Source organism: Empidonax traillii, unplaced genomic scaffold, assembly GCF_003031625.1.
Source record: "Empidonax traillii isolate 1590-97213 ecotype Southwest subspecies unplaced genomic scaffold, ASM303162v1 scaffold236:size2090792, whole genome shotgun sequence".
Taxonomy (NCBI): domain Eukaryota; kingdom Metazoa; phylum Chordata; class Aves; order Passeriformes; family Tyrannidae; genus Empidonax; species Empidonax traillii.
The window spans coordinates 1,124,943-1,142,455 of NW_020955429.1; the positions used below are offsets into that span (position 1 = coordinate 1,124,943).

At 42.0% G+C, this 17,513-nt stretch overlaps 1 protein-coding gene across 6 annotated transcripts in view; it reads left to right on the plus strand.

Moving 5' to 3' along the window:
* The window catches only part of MPZL1 (myelin protein zero like 1), a 34,196-nt gene that overhangs the window by 11,492 nt on the left and 5,191 nt on the right, over positions 1–17,513 (plus strand). For 3 of the 6 annotated variants that reach the window (XM_027888354.1, XM_027888355.1, XM_027888353.1), the window contains exons 2-5: positions 2,505–2,665; positions 5,392–5,605; positions 9,631–9,763; positions 12,973–13,078. In XM_027888354.1, coding sequence (XP_027744155.1) covers positions 2,505–2,665; positions 5,392–5,605; positions 9,631–9,763; positions 12,973–13,078 — 614 coding nt within the window. Of the gene's footprint in view, positions 1–2,504; positions 2,666–5,391; positions 5,606–6,821; positions 7,574–9,630; positions 9,764–11,320; positions 11,395–12,972; positions 13,079–17,513 lie in introns of those variants that run through there. The other 3 variants (XM_027888358.1, XM_027888357.1, XM_027888356.1) reach the window with 2 other exon arrangements.

Sequence of the window (17,513 nt, forward strand, 5' to 3'; positions counted from 1 at the left end):
GAAAATGAGCAAAGAAAAACATGAAGTTGAGACAACAGTAGGACATATGAAAATGAAACTTGCTAGAAATATCTGTAAAGACTTATGTAGTTCCTGTCTTCCCAGGCTGTAGGGAGAAGTTTTTTTTTCTTTTGCTTCACTACAGTTCCAGTGAGTTAGAACAGTGGCTTCTTTAGATTAAGCAGATCTGTACTATCCACTGCCTGTGTGTGGCAAGCAGTTCTCTGTACCATGTACAAGCAGACAATGTCTGTGCAGACTCTTTTCCTGCACAAATGCTGAGGGCATCTTGCTTGTTTTATGCTTGAAAGGGAGGCTTGTTCTGTGGCTTGCACTCAAAACAATGGGTTTGATTTTATTTTATTTTTCTTTTCTACTCCATTAGCTGCAAAAAATACATAAAGCACAGCAGCTCTAAGTTCATTTCATTTGATTGCTAGAAGTCTTTGTATGTTCCAAATAAACATTTGGTAATTGTTTTACAGAAGGATATTTTTTTGCCCACAGTCAGAGTATATACAAGAGAAAGGAAGTTCTGATACAACCTCTTGATGAAAAATTCACCTCCTCGGTTCCCCACCCCCCTTAGGGTGCTGTTTCTCTCTCACTTGTTTGAAATGAGAGCAGTGACAGGGGAGTTCAAGGGATCAGAGATAACCTGACAGGACTGAGGAGTCAGTGAATTTTGGAAGTAAACAGTGTGGCCTTTGAATGACAAAATTAAAGAATGGTGGTTTCTTATGATTCTGGTTGTTGTAATAAATCTGTCATGCTTAATTCTCCCACCTTGCTTACATGCTTATCCGTGTCTCCTGGGCATATGCTTTGCCTTCCCCTCCTCTGCCATACTGGCTGGGTGAGGTGGGAGTTCCTTGGAAGCTGTTCTGTGGTGCCTGTTGGGTGTTCCCAGATGGCCAGGGGGCTTCCATCTCTCACTGTTTGGCTATTTCATTGGATGAGCTGCAACCCCCTGTGCTGCAGGGCCAGCTGGTGTTTGTGTCCGGACAGCTGGAGTGACCCAGTGGAACTGGCAGTCTCGGGGTGAGGAAGGAGGATTGGAAGTGGCACACCTCACGAGAGCTTTGTTTTCCTGGGCAACAGAGTTTAAACATTGTCTGTCTTACTTAATTTTAAGCTCCTATAAAATAACCTGGTCTTAAGGCAAGTCTACACTTCAGATGGTCATACCACTCTGAAAGAACCTTGCTGACTTAACTTTTGAAGGCTGATGAGCTGGTTGCTCTCACTGACTAGAAGCACAAACCTCATGATTTAAAGACTAATGTAGGCAGATTTTTCTCCTTTTTTTTTTTTTTTTTGATTTTAAATTTTCTTTGACTAACATCTTTCTATTTGGTTTGCCTACTTCAAGTGCTAGTCTATTCAAAGCTGAGAAATAAATAGCTAAGATACTGAAGAAGCAGGAAAGTTTGCTTTCCTCTTCTAAAAAGGGGGCTAAACCCCCTGAATTTAAGATATTGTTGCCAGGAAACACAGAATCATATGAACAGAAGTAAATTTCTAGGGTGAAGATCATGGTTTAATAAAAAACAAAATAAATTTGAGGTACTGGGGACACAGATCACATGTGCACCCACCCACAGTCACTTCACAAGGTTTTTGCTTTTGCTTGGACACGACATGTATGCTGAAGGACATTCTTTTGGGATGTCACAAGATCATGCTTTGTTTTTTAGCATAAACTTGAATGAATGTAGAACTCTTTGCTTAAATCTGGATAGGGATAATGCCTTTGGAGTTTAGAAGTTGCCAGGTAAAGAATATCTTCAACGGGTTTTCCAAATCATGATGGATTTTCCTCACTCAGTAGGAGAACTATCACTACAGGAGCAATATTAACCTTCAGTTCTTTAAATCTGGGGGGAGGTTGTGGTCTGCTTGCTTGGTAGAAAAAAGTTGAACTACTCTCATGCTTCTGAGCTGTAGCTGAGTGATTCTTTCTGAGGCCTTGCACATGAAGGCCTTGAAGCATGCCAGAGAGCAGGAGTAGACGGCATAGCTGGGAGCGAGAGAAATTTATTACTCTTCAGCTTTCTGGCAGTGAGAGTTTGTTCTACCTACAACTAGGAAAAACTGGAGATGCGAAACAAGATGTGAGCCAGAGAGGAAACTGAGTAATAGCTGGGTCCAAGTTGTTAGTTCCTCTGATGGGGCTTATTTATTAAAATGTCTGGTGGTACCTTTTATGAAACTCACTCCTTGCACCATAGAATTGACTCACACAAACTGTTGAAGAGGAAACATCTGTGGATGGAAAAACATCCTATGACAGATAATACAAGGAAAGAGAAGTTAACTGGCCCACTCTATCCTTGTTCATATTGCAGGTATAAAATGCAATGTCTGTGAACATGCTCAGTGTAGGAGTTATTGATGCCTCTTCTCTTTTCCCCTCAGGCAATGTGCTATGAACATCCTGGTTCTCAAAACAGCACTGATGTCGCTTGTACTCCTTCTTTCTTGTCTTTACCTTTCCCATGCAGTCAAAGTATCAGCAGTAGAGGTCAACACACCAGAGGAGATGTTTGTGGAGAACGGGACAGATGCCAAGCTTCCGTGCACGTTCACATCTGTGGAAGTGATCAGCAGTGCAGCGTCTGTTTCTTGGAGCTTTCAACCAGAGGGAGCCGCAACTCGAATCTCAGTAAGGAGTGGCTGGAGGGGGAAAAACATGGGAGGGGAGGCTTCCATAAGTGTGCAGTGGTTCTTCTAGTTGGTTTTAAGGAGCAAACAGATTATGGATTTGAGCCTCCTTCCATGTGGCTTGTCTTCATTACTGTGATTTTGGGGGATCGCTGCAAAGACTGGAGTGTGCAGTGAGCCTAAAATATACCAGCTACTTTGTTAGTCTGAGGAGAGGGGCATTGGTGTCATAGCACTATGTATGAAGTAGATGAGTATCTAGGAATCTTCTGAGTTCTCTATCCTCTTGCACTTGAAATGAGCGGTCACAGAATTTGAATTATCACTGAAATTGCAGTGTTACACTGCATTGTGCATATTGCTTATTTTGCTTGTGTACTATATAGCCTCTGTTTGAGAGGGTTTGAAGTAAGACCAGTCTCTCTGGTTTCAGAACAGAATTGAATGGCTCAAATCAGTGAGCAGTTGCATCCTCATATTTTAGTTCTATGACAAGTAAAAAGCCAAGCTAGCAAGGAACTTAGGCAAATAATATTTGACATCACTCATTTCCTGTATGTTGAGCCCAAGTGGGCTCAGATCCTTTGGGTGGGAACCTTTAAAGAAATGGCTTTGGTAGGTTGCATAAGCTGGGCACATCTGAACTCCCTGACACTTCTACTTCCTTCTTGTTCCTTATCCTGAGTGAGAATTCAGAGGAAGCTGAGCAAGGGACTCTGGGGCAGCAGGGAAGATGTGGGGACAGCAGGGTGCTCAGCCTGTCTGCTTCCCGTCTGCTGCAGACATGGGATCACTTAAACTCTAGGACCCCTTCAGTGCTCAAAGCAGAGATGATCCAAATCTCTGTGTGAGATCTTGCTTAATATATACAGCTCTGAATAACAAGCTTCTCAATTTTCAGTGAAATAAGTATTTTGTTTTGAAGAGGGTGCTCTTCTCCTTGGGAAGCCAAAGCAGTAGTTTGTCAAAAGTTTAAGAGAGTAGGGCACATTTCCTGCCAACATTGAACAGGATGAGTGAAAACAAGCCATCTCTTTGAACATTTTCCGCTCCCCATATATCTTTCCAGTCTTTTTCTGCATCACTGTCCAGTTGTGGAAATACAGCTTCAGAGATAACATTTTTTGGAAGTGTAGTCAGTTTAGACATTCCACATGGATGTAGTTATCAGCACAACTGAGAGAAAAACAGAAGTGACCCAGCATGATCTGATGTTAATTCCTCTGTTTCTTTTGAGGGTCTGGGGGAAGTATAGAGGGAACATTTTTCTTTTATGAGCCCAAGTCATGTTGTTACATATCTTGGTGGGCTTTACTTTGAAAGATTGATCTCATGATCAGCTTATATCTGAACCGAGTCCATGCTTCTCTTGACAAGGATGGTCCTGTGCCTCTTTAGAATCACACTGGCAATCTTATATAAGGCCATGTGGTGAGGTTGACTTGACCAGGAGCTTCCCCTCCTTGTCCCCTTCCCCTAGCTCGTGTCCAGGGTTAGAGACATCTTTGCATGAATGAAACATCTGATCACTGCAGAGTTTCACAATTGTCTTAAACCAATCAAAATCCATCAGTTTTAGGTTTCATGTTAAATCCTTGAAGGCAAGGAGTGGCTTGAGTCATGTAGCCTGTGTTTCAGGACATACTTTGCTTTGTGATTTCTCCCCCACTGGGTGAGGACACCTAGAGAGCTGAGGAATCTACCTCTTGCTCTCTAGACCTCCAATTGGACTTTCCCTGTGCTCAGGGGGGTGGCAATGCAGTGCTGCTGTGTTAAAGGTTATAATCCATCTGGAAAAGCTGCAGACTGATGCAGTTCCTCCAAAATGATGAAAGATGACTGTGTGCTGGCAGACTTCCTTCTGTATGAGATGGTTTGTTGGTTTTATGCTAATCTGTAGACCTCTCTTACGGGATGCTATGTATTTGAAAACAGAGGTGTCCTGTAGAAGTCTGTGCACTTCTACTGCTGTAAATTCTGATTTTGGTCAGGTATAGTCAGGACAAATGCAGTTTCTCCCTAAACTGTACTGCACAGATTCATTCTTCAAGGAGTTTTGGTCATGTCTGGGTTGTGCAGGGTCAATGTGCAACTTATTCATTTAAAAACTGGGAAACGGTTCTATTTAGTTACTTGAAGGTTTCTGGAAAACAGCTAGATACGCTCTAAATTGCTCATGGGATTTTTTGGGGGGGTGGAAGGAAGAAGGATGTTGCACATTAATTTAGCTGTGCTTTAGTTGCAAGTAACACACAGCAAATCATGAGATAGGAAACTTGGTATCCATTTCCTATGAGGATGCAGGCAGCTTCCTGTGCCTAAAAGACAGATGACTATGTTCCGCAAGTGTTCTGAGCTTTAATTATTCCCAGGTTACCAGCCTTTTTCTCTTCCCATCCTGCCCCTTTTGTGTGCAAAACTCTGTCCTTCAAAACAGGAAAAAAAATCCCAAACAACCAAACAATTCAACCACAAACAAATGAAAACCAACTGAAAACTGGAACTTGTGGTCTGTTGTGCTGGTAGGGTTGAGGTATAAGCCATAGCATGATTATGGGATCAAGAGGCAACAAACCAAACTAAAGTGGTAAGGCAGGAGGAGGAAAAAAAATCTCAAATATGTATCATTCAGTTGGTTCTGGGAGAATGCTGTAACAGTGAGAGAAGCACGGTAGCTCTGTAATCTCTAATTGGATTGTTTTTATGTGCTCTTTTCTTTGACTGCAGTTTTTCTATTACTCTAATGGAAAATCATACCCTGGAAAGGACATACCATTTAAAGACAGGATCACTTGGGCTGGAGATCTTAACAAGAAAGATGCTTCTATCACTATATCAAACATGCAGTTCCGGGACAATGGCACATACATTTGTGATGTCAAGAACCCACCCGACATTGTTGTCAAACCAGGAGAAATCCGAGTTAGAGTTGTGGAGAAAGGTATTCACCCTGTATGACTTTTTCTTTTCATTCCCACCTTTTTTTAATTTTATTTTCCCCCTTCCTTATCTGTGTCACTTGTATTGGGGGTGGGGAGTAGCCTGGAGGGAACAATTATATTTTTAATTCTCTTCTTCCAGGTCCTAATGTTTGAACAGCTGTTTAAAAAATTGAATGTCACATACATTTCCTCTATACCCATTAATTCCTATGCTTTAAACAATTATTAGCAAAAGCTGGTGGAAGCCTTGATGAGAACCTGTCCTCTCACTTCAAAGTCCTATGAATGCATTTCCTGTATTTTGCTACATTAAGGGCTAGGATGACATTTGAAATCTGGGGAGCAAGGAGACAAAGTGGCAGACTCTTTCCTTTGGAACCCCTCTGGTATATATAATGGAATACAACACCATAAACCTGACCCAAGCACATACTGGCAGTAAAATGCTGCTGTCTTCCCTGCAAAGGTGTTTGTGTTGGATGTACATTCAGTCTCTTCTGCTGGAATGTTCTTTCAGTGGTGACCCTTACAAACTGCAAGGGCTGGCTACTTGAAGCCACATGAGGCTTCTGGTCCAAGCACTTAGATTCTTTGTGTCAATTTGGCACACCCTTGTGTGTCACTTTGGCACACGCTTGATCATCCGAAACATTTGATTGTTCTGCCTAAGCTGGAAGTCAGCCAAAGTGAGATGCTTCCTACAATGAAATGGTTCTTAGAGTGATTGGATTTCCAAATTCATAATTGAATAAGGACAAGAATAAATGTTGAATTCTCAAATGGCAGTGCTGGTGCAGCTGTTTTATTAGATTTTAGTATGTTAGGGACAATACCTACATGTATGCTCTAATTAGAATGATGCTGCTGCTATAGCAGGTGTGTACCCCTGCTCATGAGGTATTCCATGTTCTTATGTAGGCAAAGATTCTTTTGTATCTAACTTTTTTCTTCATGGAGCAGTTGGAGTTGGATGGGACCTCTGGAGGTCCAACCACCACTTAGAGCTTTCTGTTCTTTGGAAGTTTGAAGTCTATATAAAGCAGGGGCAGTTTATTTTCCCACAGTGTATTGATGGTCACCCTGAAGAAGCACTAAAGCAACTGCCAGTTTGGCAAAGTCAGGCTGTTCTTGGCAAAGTCTCTTCAGATTTTAACCCAGGTTAAGCAAATGAAGACTGACTTAGGTACGCTAATTCAAGTGATATTTTTTTAACAGACTTGCATGCTGGCTTCCCATGCGTAGTGGGGCATCTGCACAAGAGGATCACAATGATTCTGGAGGAAACCCTGAATTCACAATCATTCTCATCCTCAGAAGAATGCTGCAACAATTGTCTTCAAGTTCTTAGGAAGACTGTGAAAGCAGGCTTTCAAGCTGTAGATGCAATGCTGTCTTGTATTCCTGCCTTCACCTGAAAGTGCTGCTTCTGTAATAAATAGGTTGTAACTCTATTTGTAACAGGCAGCTACTTCACAGTGTGTTCAAGACAGCTAGTGTTGCCTGGAGGTTGTTCATCTTTAATCTGAACACTGAAAATGATAATTTTATGAAAATCTTTATACTTAGGAGCAATGGAAACTTCCCTTTCCTGCCTGTTTCATAAAACTGATGCTAACAGGCTTTCAGTGAAAATGGAAATTGCTTTGAATTACAGTGATAATTAGTGGAAAGTGTTCTCTGAATGGCTGGATTTTTGTTTTGTGTTGAGCTGTTAGCTAAAATGTTAGCTTTCAGAGCTGGTATTCTGTTATGTAGCTGGGAGTCTCTGTTGTAATGAAGTCACTGGCTGCTCTGGAAGTGCTTATGAGGAAATCATGTAACTGGAATGCTGGAAAATACAGGAAAAACATGGGGGTGAAACATTCTTTAGCTGAACTAAGTGATCATAAAATTGTGTGAGCTCTTCTGTAATCTGCTGGACCATGTTCTGAGAAGCAATAAAGCCACACTCTAGTTTCACATGCAAACAGTTGCATTTCTTTATATGGTCTTAATAACCTCTGTCAACAGAATGTTGACTCCTGTCCATCACTCAGATTCAACCAACCAGAAAACCCCTTGAGTCAAAGAAGCGACAATACTACCAAATTTTAACATTGTTCTTCGAGCACACAATCTGCTCTCTAGTTTTGGACTGTTACTTGATTTCTTGCTCTGAAAAAGCTTGTATGTTTTATGTTGTACAAGGCAGCAGCTACTCTGGTGACAGAAATGCACGTCTATTTTGATGTTTTTGCAGGCAGTTATTCCTGGACTTTTGGAATGGTGGAAAAGCACAGAAACTAGGAAACTCCTTATGTGCCTCAAAATAAATTTGTTTATTTTTGCATGGGTCTCAAACACAATCACCTGAAAAATATTACCATTTGTAGGACTTTTTTCCTTAATAGCAGAAGGATCTCTGGGCTGCTGAAGGTTCTGAAAAGAAGGGATGTCTTCTAAGTTATGGCACTTGTGTCTTCATCTGTCATTTCTTACTGAGACAGCTCTTCTCCTGAAAGTTGCTGAACCCAAAAGGAACAGAACTAAGTGAAAGCCCTGTTTTCTTAGTATGATGCCCCCTGCTTCAGGGTACTGTTCCCTTCTACATAAGTGTGTCAAAATGGGCTTGGTCAACAGACTACAGACTGGCTGGGAAGGGCTTGAATACACATGGTCTGTGGTCCTTGCTGGAACAAGTCTGGCAAAGGATGACTAAAATGATTAAGGGACTGTACCACTTTTCATACGAGGAGAAATGGGGTTGTCCAGCCTGCAGAAGAGAAGAAAGGCTCGGGAATCCTCTCACCAGTGTTTATGTACATTGATGGTATCTAAAGAAGAACTGAGCCAGGCTCTTCAGTGGTGCCTAGTGACAGGACAAGAGACAATGGGTGTAAATCAAAACTTAACTCCACATTTTTACTGCAATTGAACACTGGAGTAGGTTGCCCAAAGAGTCTCCTGTCCCTGGGAACAGTCAAATCCAAACTGGAGAGTGTTGAGCAAGCTGAGCTACCTCATCCCACTTGAATAGAGGGGTTGGACTGTACAGTTTCAAGATGTCCCTTCCAACCTCAGCAGTTCTGTGATAACCAGACAAACGTGAGAGGAAGGTCTGGGACAGATTTTTCTAGATAAGTTGTTTTACCTATAAGGTTTTCTGCTGATTCATTTGTATTTGGTGCAAGTAGCTGGTACAGCTTGGAGTCTTGTAAGAAACCCTCTGGCAGAAGAAGTTCCTTACATTAAACACGGTGCAGGGGAAAGGAAAGGATTTTGTTTCTTACTTGGAAAAGCTATAGTGGTAGTCTGTGTATTCTTTATCTTTTAGGTCTTTTGTACACCTTCTCTTCTGATTGGCTTTTGTTTCTGACGGCTCTTTCTTAGCCTGCCTTCCCCCAAGATAATATTAGGGAGAATGTGAGTAAAGCAATACTGCGTTCCTCTACATATATTTCTGGTATTGTCCAGTGACCCTGATGCAAGAAGGAAAAAAACAAGTCCACAAAAATGTATAGAGCTGTATTTAGAGACACCAGAATCATGTAAAAACATTAGTAAGAGTGATCATGGGTAGGAACTGTGCTGTCTGCTGCATGCTACCTGGAAAACACCCAGCCTTCAGTGGGTTAGCAATGTGCTGTATTCAAATCTGCTTTCAAGTGTGTCTGCCTTTTCATGTTGACCTTTCTGGGAATATGAAGATGAATCTAACTTTTTTCCCCCCACCTTGAGATACAAAATGAGACAGGGTTGTCCTCATTGTCAGCTGTGTTTCCTGACATGTAAAATTTCTTGATTCGATATATATGCAATTCTGAAGGACAGTGGCCCTGAGAACGCCCCTGGTGTGTGCTCTGTTCACATATTGTTCTGCTGGCTGCCTGCTCTTACCCCCACTCAGGCTGCAGGGTGTAATTTCTGAATATTACATTAGTGCCTCCTGCTCTAAATGAATCCAAGCTTGAGAGCATTTGTGGTTTGCACTTCTGTTGATGAGGGAATGCAGAAGAGTTGAATGTTTTCTCCCTTCTCTCCCCAGACAGCCTGCCTGCGTTCCCCATTGCCACGGTGGCAGGGATAACCATCGGTACGGTTACAGGTCTCTCATCGCTCATCTCTATTGTCGTGTGTCTTGTCATCAGAAAGAACAACTCTAAAAAACGATACTCTGGGTAAGAGATCTCCCTCCTCACCTGTGGGTGATGTGAGGAACAGCAGCAGGAGCAGAGGGAGGGATTGAAGGGGGGTAGGAGTTGTTTTTGCCAAGTCTTCGCAGTCATGGCTACAGATAGGGTATGGCCATGTGGAGCACTGATCATCTGCCTTTATTGATTATCTTTGTACTGTGCTTGAAAAGACATACTGACCAGGAGTTGCACTTGAAAATCACTAGAAACTGAAGTTGATCCCCAGCCACAGGCATATATGCCCTAGGAAAATTTAATCCAAGATCCCCTAGCTGGTCTGTTCCCCTTCCTTCCAGCTCTACTTTCCCTACTACCCCCAAAGGAAAAGGGTCATATGTGCACTTCCAAAGAATGCTCTGTGTTGAGATCAGGACTGGATTTTTCAGTTACCAGTGTCTGACCCCTAAGCCTGGAGTATACTTATCAAAACCCCATTCATCACCACACTTCAAAGTAAGTAAGGAAGAAGTAACCACTCCGCATCCATTCTCATTCTCTGTCTGGTTTTTGTTAACTGTTCCCATCCCTGCAGGGTTTTTAGTGTTAGGAGAATAACTCCAAAGTGAAGCACAGTTCTTTGTGTGGGCATATGAAAAAGCAACAAGAACTAACAAAGGCAGACTTGAGTCCTGTGGTGATGAAGCTTGGTACTGGTGGAGGAGGTGCTTCCTTTTTTCTCCTCTCTAATTAGATTCCTCTATAAGAAAGAATGAAAATTATGTATGTAGTCTTAGAAACAACCCCCAAACTTAAAACTTTCTTCTGTTTTTTCCCCAACAAATATTCCTGCTTGCTGCAGGTCCTTTGGGTTGCCCTTGGGATAAAAGAAAATAACTCCAAAAATAAACTTGTGGGGATTTCCAAATTAAACTTTGCCCTGTCCTTTTCCCAGTTGGAGAGCTTAGAGAAAGGGAGTTGGCTATTGCCCAATGGTAAGGCTAAATACATCAAAGGCGGCTGTGTGTGCTCAAAATTGTGTGGAAAGCCTGGTTTTCCCTCTCTGCATGTGTCCTTCCCCTAAGAATTGAGAAGAAGCCTGCAGTCATGCACCAACAGTGTGCCTGAGGTGGCCTGCTTGCCTTGTTTCCCACTGACCTGCCCTCCAGTGTCTTTCTGCTGGAGGACACATGCTGGTGCCGAGCCTGGAGCAGTAGTTCATGCACTGTCATTTCTTGTAGTAGACTTAAATGCTCTCTTGGGAAAGTTACGTAACCTCTGAGGTTTAAATACTGCTTCCACTGACCATGCCGGCTCTGCATGATGTGTAGAGAGAAAGCAACTGTGCTGTGACCCCCTCCAAACTTATGGACTGTCTTCTATATGATGCTAACTTGGTGTGTGGTGGTGGAGAGATGCACTTACTCCCAGATAACCATTCTGCCTTGAACTGAGGTGGGCTGGGGCCCTGCGTGGCATCTGGAACCCCTGCATGGCCACAGACCCCATTCATGCTCTGACTTTGGTGGGTTTTTTTGTTTTGTTTTTTTTCTTTCTGCCTTGGTGCGCTGGGATCGCATCCTGCTTACCTTCCTCTCCTTACAGAGATCCTGATATAGACGCCAGATTGGGAATGTAACAGGGCTGGGTCTTCCCTTCCAGTCCCACTAGACACCATGGTAACTAATCAAGTTGGTGGTTGCTGTTAATACCTGTGTGTGTGTACACATTTCCTCTTCCTTTGCTGACTAACCAGCTAGCTCTTTACTAACATAACTTCACTGTAATTTGTGCTGGAATCTGTTGGCAAAAGGATGGTGCATTTCACTGGGTGCTTGGGTTTCATTGTCTCATGTCTAATTGGGGTGGAGTTTGCTGTTTATCCCAGGTGGTGTCCCTCCATCTCTTCCAACAGTGAACTCGCCAGTGCATTGACTAAAGCACAGGAAATTCAGAGCCCTTTCTGTTTCAAAATAAAAGTAAATTCCCTGAAAGTGTCGGACTCTGTCTCAGACAGCTTAGGTGTTTGAAAACTTGGAGGGATCTAAGTACATTAGTTGCTTAAACCTGAGTGATAACATTTAGATAGTGTAGATCTGAGGAGTTTTGTGGATAAAACAATGAATTATGCATAATTTTAGTAACAGAAGGGCTACATTGTCTCTAATACAGTAGAAACCCCTTCCATGATGGCTGAAGCAGTATTTTTAAAAAAAAATTCCTAACTGCTGCAGGTATGAGGAACTAAGTCTGCTATGGTTAGACTTATCAAAGGATAAAAAATTCTTGCCCTATGAGGAGGTGGTCTGCTTAATGTCACTGTCCTCATTTGTTTGCTTCTGTACTTGCATTATAGACTATCTGTCTACAAAGACTGAGGAAAAAAGAGGCCCAGTGGTTAGAGGGTTGTGGCACCAAAGGGAGCTCCTGTGTCTGCTGTCAAGGAGATGGCTAGTTTCCTTTCTTGGATGCTTTGGTACAAGAAGGTGGATCTAGCACTGAGAGACCCATTGCCCAGAAGCTACTGACTTTAAGGGCATTTGCTCCTGTGCTTAAATCTCTGATATTCCTTTCTCTATTACAGGCTTGCTTTCTTTTCAGTCATGCTTTAAGCAGATGGAAAGAAGCAATCAGAGAGTGAAAACTGGCAGCCTTCTTTTAGGGCTGTTTGTTCTCACCACGAGACAGCTCTTCTGTTTGAAAAACAAGATTTGCTTGATTATTCAAGTGGCCATATGAGGGCACATAGCTTAAAATGTCACTTGGGACTCTTTAAGATGATTGCTCCAGAGACTAATGTCTGCTATGAGTGGGCAGCATTAATTTGGGATCATAGCCTAACCAAAAGCAAGGGAACTAATGTGGAGTTTTGTAGGAAGTACCTTGCTGATATGTAAAGCTGGTGGCTTTACCCCTGTTAGTTGAGTCTGAAGCCTCAGAGAGGAAAACGCATGAGTTGGGTTGCATGGGAATAACTGAGTAACAGGGGTTTTGGAGGAGCTGCTATACTATGTCAATAGTTGCTCCTTCATGTTGCTTACTAATGAAACTTGGAGGAAGGTTAGAGAAATACCTCGGGAGAGATGGAGAATCATATGTGTTTATTTTAGAATCCATTATGTTCACTTTTACTTTGGCATGATCTGCCACTTTCATCTTGCCATCACTCGTCTTTTTGTTTTTTGTTCTGTTTTTTTGGTTTTTTTGTGTTGCCTCTTGAACATTGTCGTGCAAACTCTGCTCTGCCACCTCGTCAGCTGCAGTACCTCTGAGAGCTTGATGTCTCCGGTTAAACAGGCTCCGCAGAAGGCGCCCTCCGACACAGAGGGCCTGGTAAACAGCGTGCCCGCCAGATCACACCAGGTAAACTGCCTCCTGCTGCTTCCCCAAGCAGGATCCTCCCAGAATGCAGGGAAGATGGTATGGAAAACATAAAGGCAGGGTGGGATACATGTGTTAGGTGCTGTCTGTTAAAGTGCTGGGGGATAAAAGGGTGTGCTCCGAACAAGGGGTGGACAGTAAGCAGGGACTGGTGGACTCTTCTGCAGAAGGCTTAGTGCAGTTGGAAGATCAGCATCTTGCTATTAGCTGAGATGGAGTTTTATGCCCTTTTCATCCTAAATTATAAGAAAAAGATGGTTGTGATCTTGTGCGTCAGCATACACAGGTCATAGTGCAGTGCAGGGTTGGCAAGGATCAGGAGTGGGCAATGAGTAACTATTCAGTGCAGAGACAGCCTTGTCTGTTAGATATGTAATCACCTCATAAAGCTGCTTAATCTCTCTTGAGGTTGTAGTGGAGAGGAATTTTATTCTCTTGTGCCATGTGGCGTGTGCTTCCTTCACAGGGCGATGAGGCAGCGCAGTGCAGACACTGACCAGCAATGGTCAGTTTGCAGATGGCTCCTGCTGCTGAGAGCTCTCTTCTGCAGAGCTTCTCAACTTGTGTGGGCTTCAAAGTGCCACTCTTCGTGCTTGCTGCTGTTGGCAAAGTCCTGCTGACTTTGAAGGAAAAGACTGTCTCTTATCCAGACTTAACATCCCATGGGAAATTAGTTAGAGGGGAGAGGGCATGAGTTAGGCAGGGATTCTGTGCAATGTTTGATTACCTGTTAAAAGTGTACAAGATTTCCTAATTTGGAAGCTGTTTCTTACCTCTTGTTCCCAGCAGTTTTCCTGTGGAGGTACAGACCCTGAATGAATTAAAGTTCAAAATGGGCTTTTCCTGATTAGCCACCTTTTAGAAAGTGGCTGCAGTGTGTGAACTGATGGGTTTCTAAATCAAAGTTAATACTTGGGTTCCTAATTTCTCCTGACAAAACAATAGAGATATGTGTTAATGTGTTAACACTACAGGAAAAAACCTAATCATGCTTTATCCGGTGAGCTGGATAAAGTCAAAGTCCCTACTCTGTTGGGCTTCTAGTTTGGATTTGGAATGCATTTTGTTCTGGGCCTTGGAGTATTTTCAGAGTTGTAGCACACAGGCCCACAAAGCTGCCTTCTGACTTCAGACATCAGTTATTCTCTGAACACAGAGGCTCAAGTATACCCAAGTTATAAGATTTAAAGATAAGTTCAGATTTTGACTGGAATGGGTCTAGTAGCAGCAGTCTATAAGGCCTAGATAAAGCTTGTCTTTTCTAGTTTATGGGAGGAGCTTCTAGAATGGGTGAGTGAGACAGGTGGTTCCTACTGTTCCCCCTTCCAAAAGAAAAAAAAAAAAAGGTTTTGTGGGATTTATGTTACAGTAGGTGTTGGAGTTGATGTCCCTAGGTCAAAAGACCAAGGTGTCTTGTCTAATTACTGTCATGGTATGAAGCAGTACATGGAAGTACCCTGAGAGCTACAGGGATCAAGAGTTTTGCTGTTCTGCACTTACATGTTAAAGTACTATAATGTATTAGTGTGAAGGCTTGCAGTGTCCTCATGTTCCCATGTTCTCAGTGTTCTGGGTCTCAATGTACTGGAAGGAATATGTCAGAGTAAATCTAGACTATGTGAAGAGAACTCAGGATCAGCGAGCTTTTGCCCTTCTGTAGTTACTCTGGTCTGCTTATTCCTTAAGAGGGCCCTCCTGGATCTTCCTGCAGGTAAGTTCCTAAAGGCAAACCAAGAGCTATGAACACTACTGATTTAAAAGGGAAAATACTGCAAATGGCTTTTGTTTCATTCAGTTTTTTCGATATTTAATCTCTTGGGCAAAAGAGAGTATTGTCTGGATTTTCTTTTCTTGGCAGCCATTTATAGCAGCAAGTGGTTCCTCTACCTTCTGGTAAACATTTGCCCCATCTTACAGAATAAGTAAACAAATTTACTCTTCTCTAAAAAGATCCACAATGAAACCAGGGTACATCTGATTTTGAACAGAATGTTTAAATCAGTGAGAAAACTAATATTTCTATATTTCACTTATATTTTTAACTTCTAGCCATTGTTTTGTTGATTTTTTTTTAAGGGTCATATCAGCATGCAAATAAACATATTTGAAATCTAGTATCACATATAAGTAAAACCTGGTGTTTCTCGGTAATCAAGAAATTAGTTGCAATATCCAAGCTTTTGAGGTGTTGTGTAGGTGAAATGCAGATATCCAGATTCTGGGAGTGCCCAGAAGCTGCTTGCTGATTCAGGCACACTCTTGTCTCCTGGAATGCCTGGCAGTTTTAGACCAGTGGTTCCCACAGTCAAACGCAAAGGCCTGTGGTCTTCCTTGTAGCTTTTTATGTGGTGGGATGAGTAGAAAATGACTGAATGCTTTGTGCTGGAAAAGAACTGTGAATACAAATACACAACCCCTGCTTCTGCAAGTTAAAAACAGTGACAGAAGCGGTCACTCTTAAAGAGTGGCATTTAAATTGATTAAATTAAGTTTATTCTTTTTTTATTTATGTGTCAGTTTAAGGATCAGTGGTGGAGTATTTGTCCAAATCACTGCTTAGCTGAAAGTGCACTGAGGCTGCATTTCCTATGTGTGTTTTGAGTGCAAGTTGATCAGGTGTGGACCTTGTTTTCTGGAGTGCCCCAGAGTGCTGAAATTATGCAGATCTGATTCTGTAAATGCTCAGCTGATTGAATCAGCTCCACTTGTTTTCACTGTGCCTTCCTTCTCCTCAGGTACGTTCTGTCCTGTCAAATTCGTGTGTGGTGTTTCTTGTCCATGCCATCACTCTGTAGTGACTCATGTTCTACCATGACTATTATTTGAAGGCCAGAACTATTTGTGTTTCCCACATGGATGTCCTTGTTTAGTAAACTGTGTTGCAGCAGTCAAACCGGAAGGCAGATGTGTATTGTCCCAAAATATGCCAAACTCCAAGGCAGCTGTCGCTTGTGTTTTTACTTTGCAAGGAGCTGAGTGTTTATTTCTGGGCAGGCTGAAGGAATTGATCTTAAAGAGTAACGTCTGTAGAAGGCAGTTCTGATGTACAGAGCAGGTTGGTGCAGAGCTCCCTAAGCAGGGAGGTCTCAGCGTGGAATTGGGGAGCACTAAAGCTGCATTAACATCTGCTGCAGAAGTGCAGGTCTCTGATCTCTAGCTTTGCTCTTTCTGGTTTAAGATGGATCTGAACAGGCTGGGTTTGAGGTCTGTTCCAGGCTTTAAACTGGTTCTCACAACCCTGAGAAGCAGCAGTTCATAGTGCCAGGAATCTTGATTTAAATTTCAGATAACTTTCCTGGAGCTGGAGGCTATGGTAGTTGGAACAGCTTTCAGAATCTAAAAAATTTAAAATACTGTAGACTCCTGTTAGACCATGATGGTCTAACTTTGTAATTCCTTTTTCTTTACTGTAACTTGCAATTCATGACTGCTGACAAACCCTTGGCAAGTACTCCTGCTATTCTTTTCCTTTCAGTTCTAAATGGAAATATTGCAAGGCTTTGGGAAATGCTGGTTTTCTGTAGCAGTGCTGGTCTGTCTTCTGGTTCTGAAGAGTCAGGATGAGCTTATTTGAGATTAGATGAAAGTTCTGAATTGTTTAGACTTTTTTTTTTTTAATGGCCCTGAATTAGTTGAATATAAGTCAGCTAGAAAATCAATTGGCAAAAAATAAAATAGATGGAGCATTGGAATAAATCCTTGGTTCTCCTTTTCTCTTTATTAGCTGACCTACCACTTATTTAGGTGACTGACAGTGAACATATTGAAACAATGAGAGCTTGGTTTGAATCAGGTGATCAGGCCAATCAGTCTTTCCACCACCACCTAACATTCTGCTTGCATCAGATTAACTGTATTTAAATGGCATAAACCTATAATAGTGATGACTGATCCTGAGGGGACAGGATCAGTTAGGCCTGAATAGTAACCACTGGTACAGAGTGAACTCCCGTGGTAGAAAATTGACCCATCAGAATTACTTGAACAAGACTTGGAACATCATAATGAGTACTTTCTGCAGTTAGAGATTTTTTTTTTTTTTTTTTAACTGATAGAAAGTGCTCTTGATCTGAATTTATCCTACTCTTGACCTCTGGCCTCAGGCAGATGAGACTTCCAAAATTACTTGCAAATAAACTTTAGGTTACTTTGCCTTGAAGTTTATATAGACACTGCACTCTAATTGGAATTAGTAATGTAATCCCAATACAGTGTTGGAGACCAGAACAACATGAAAGCAAATAGCAGAAAAAGGAAAAAAAATGGCTATAATGAGATTTAAAATCCAGGATTTTCTAAGACATCAGTGTCCTTTTTTTTTTTTTCCCTTCTTCGTTTTCTCAGTCTGTTGTTTATATTCAGTGTTTTATATCCACTTGTGAGTTTTTCCCCTTCTGTCTGTCTTCTTCTACTCTTT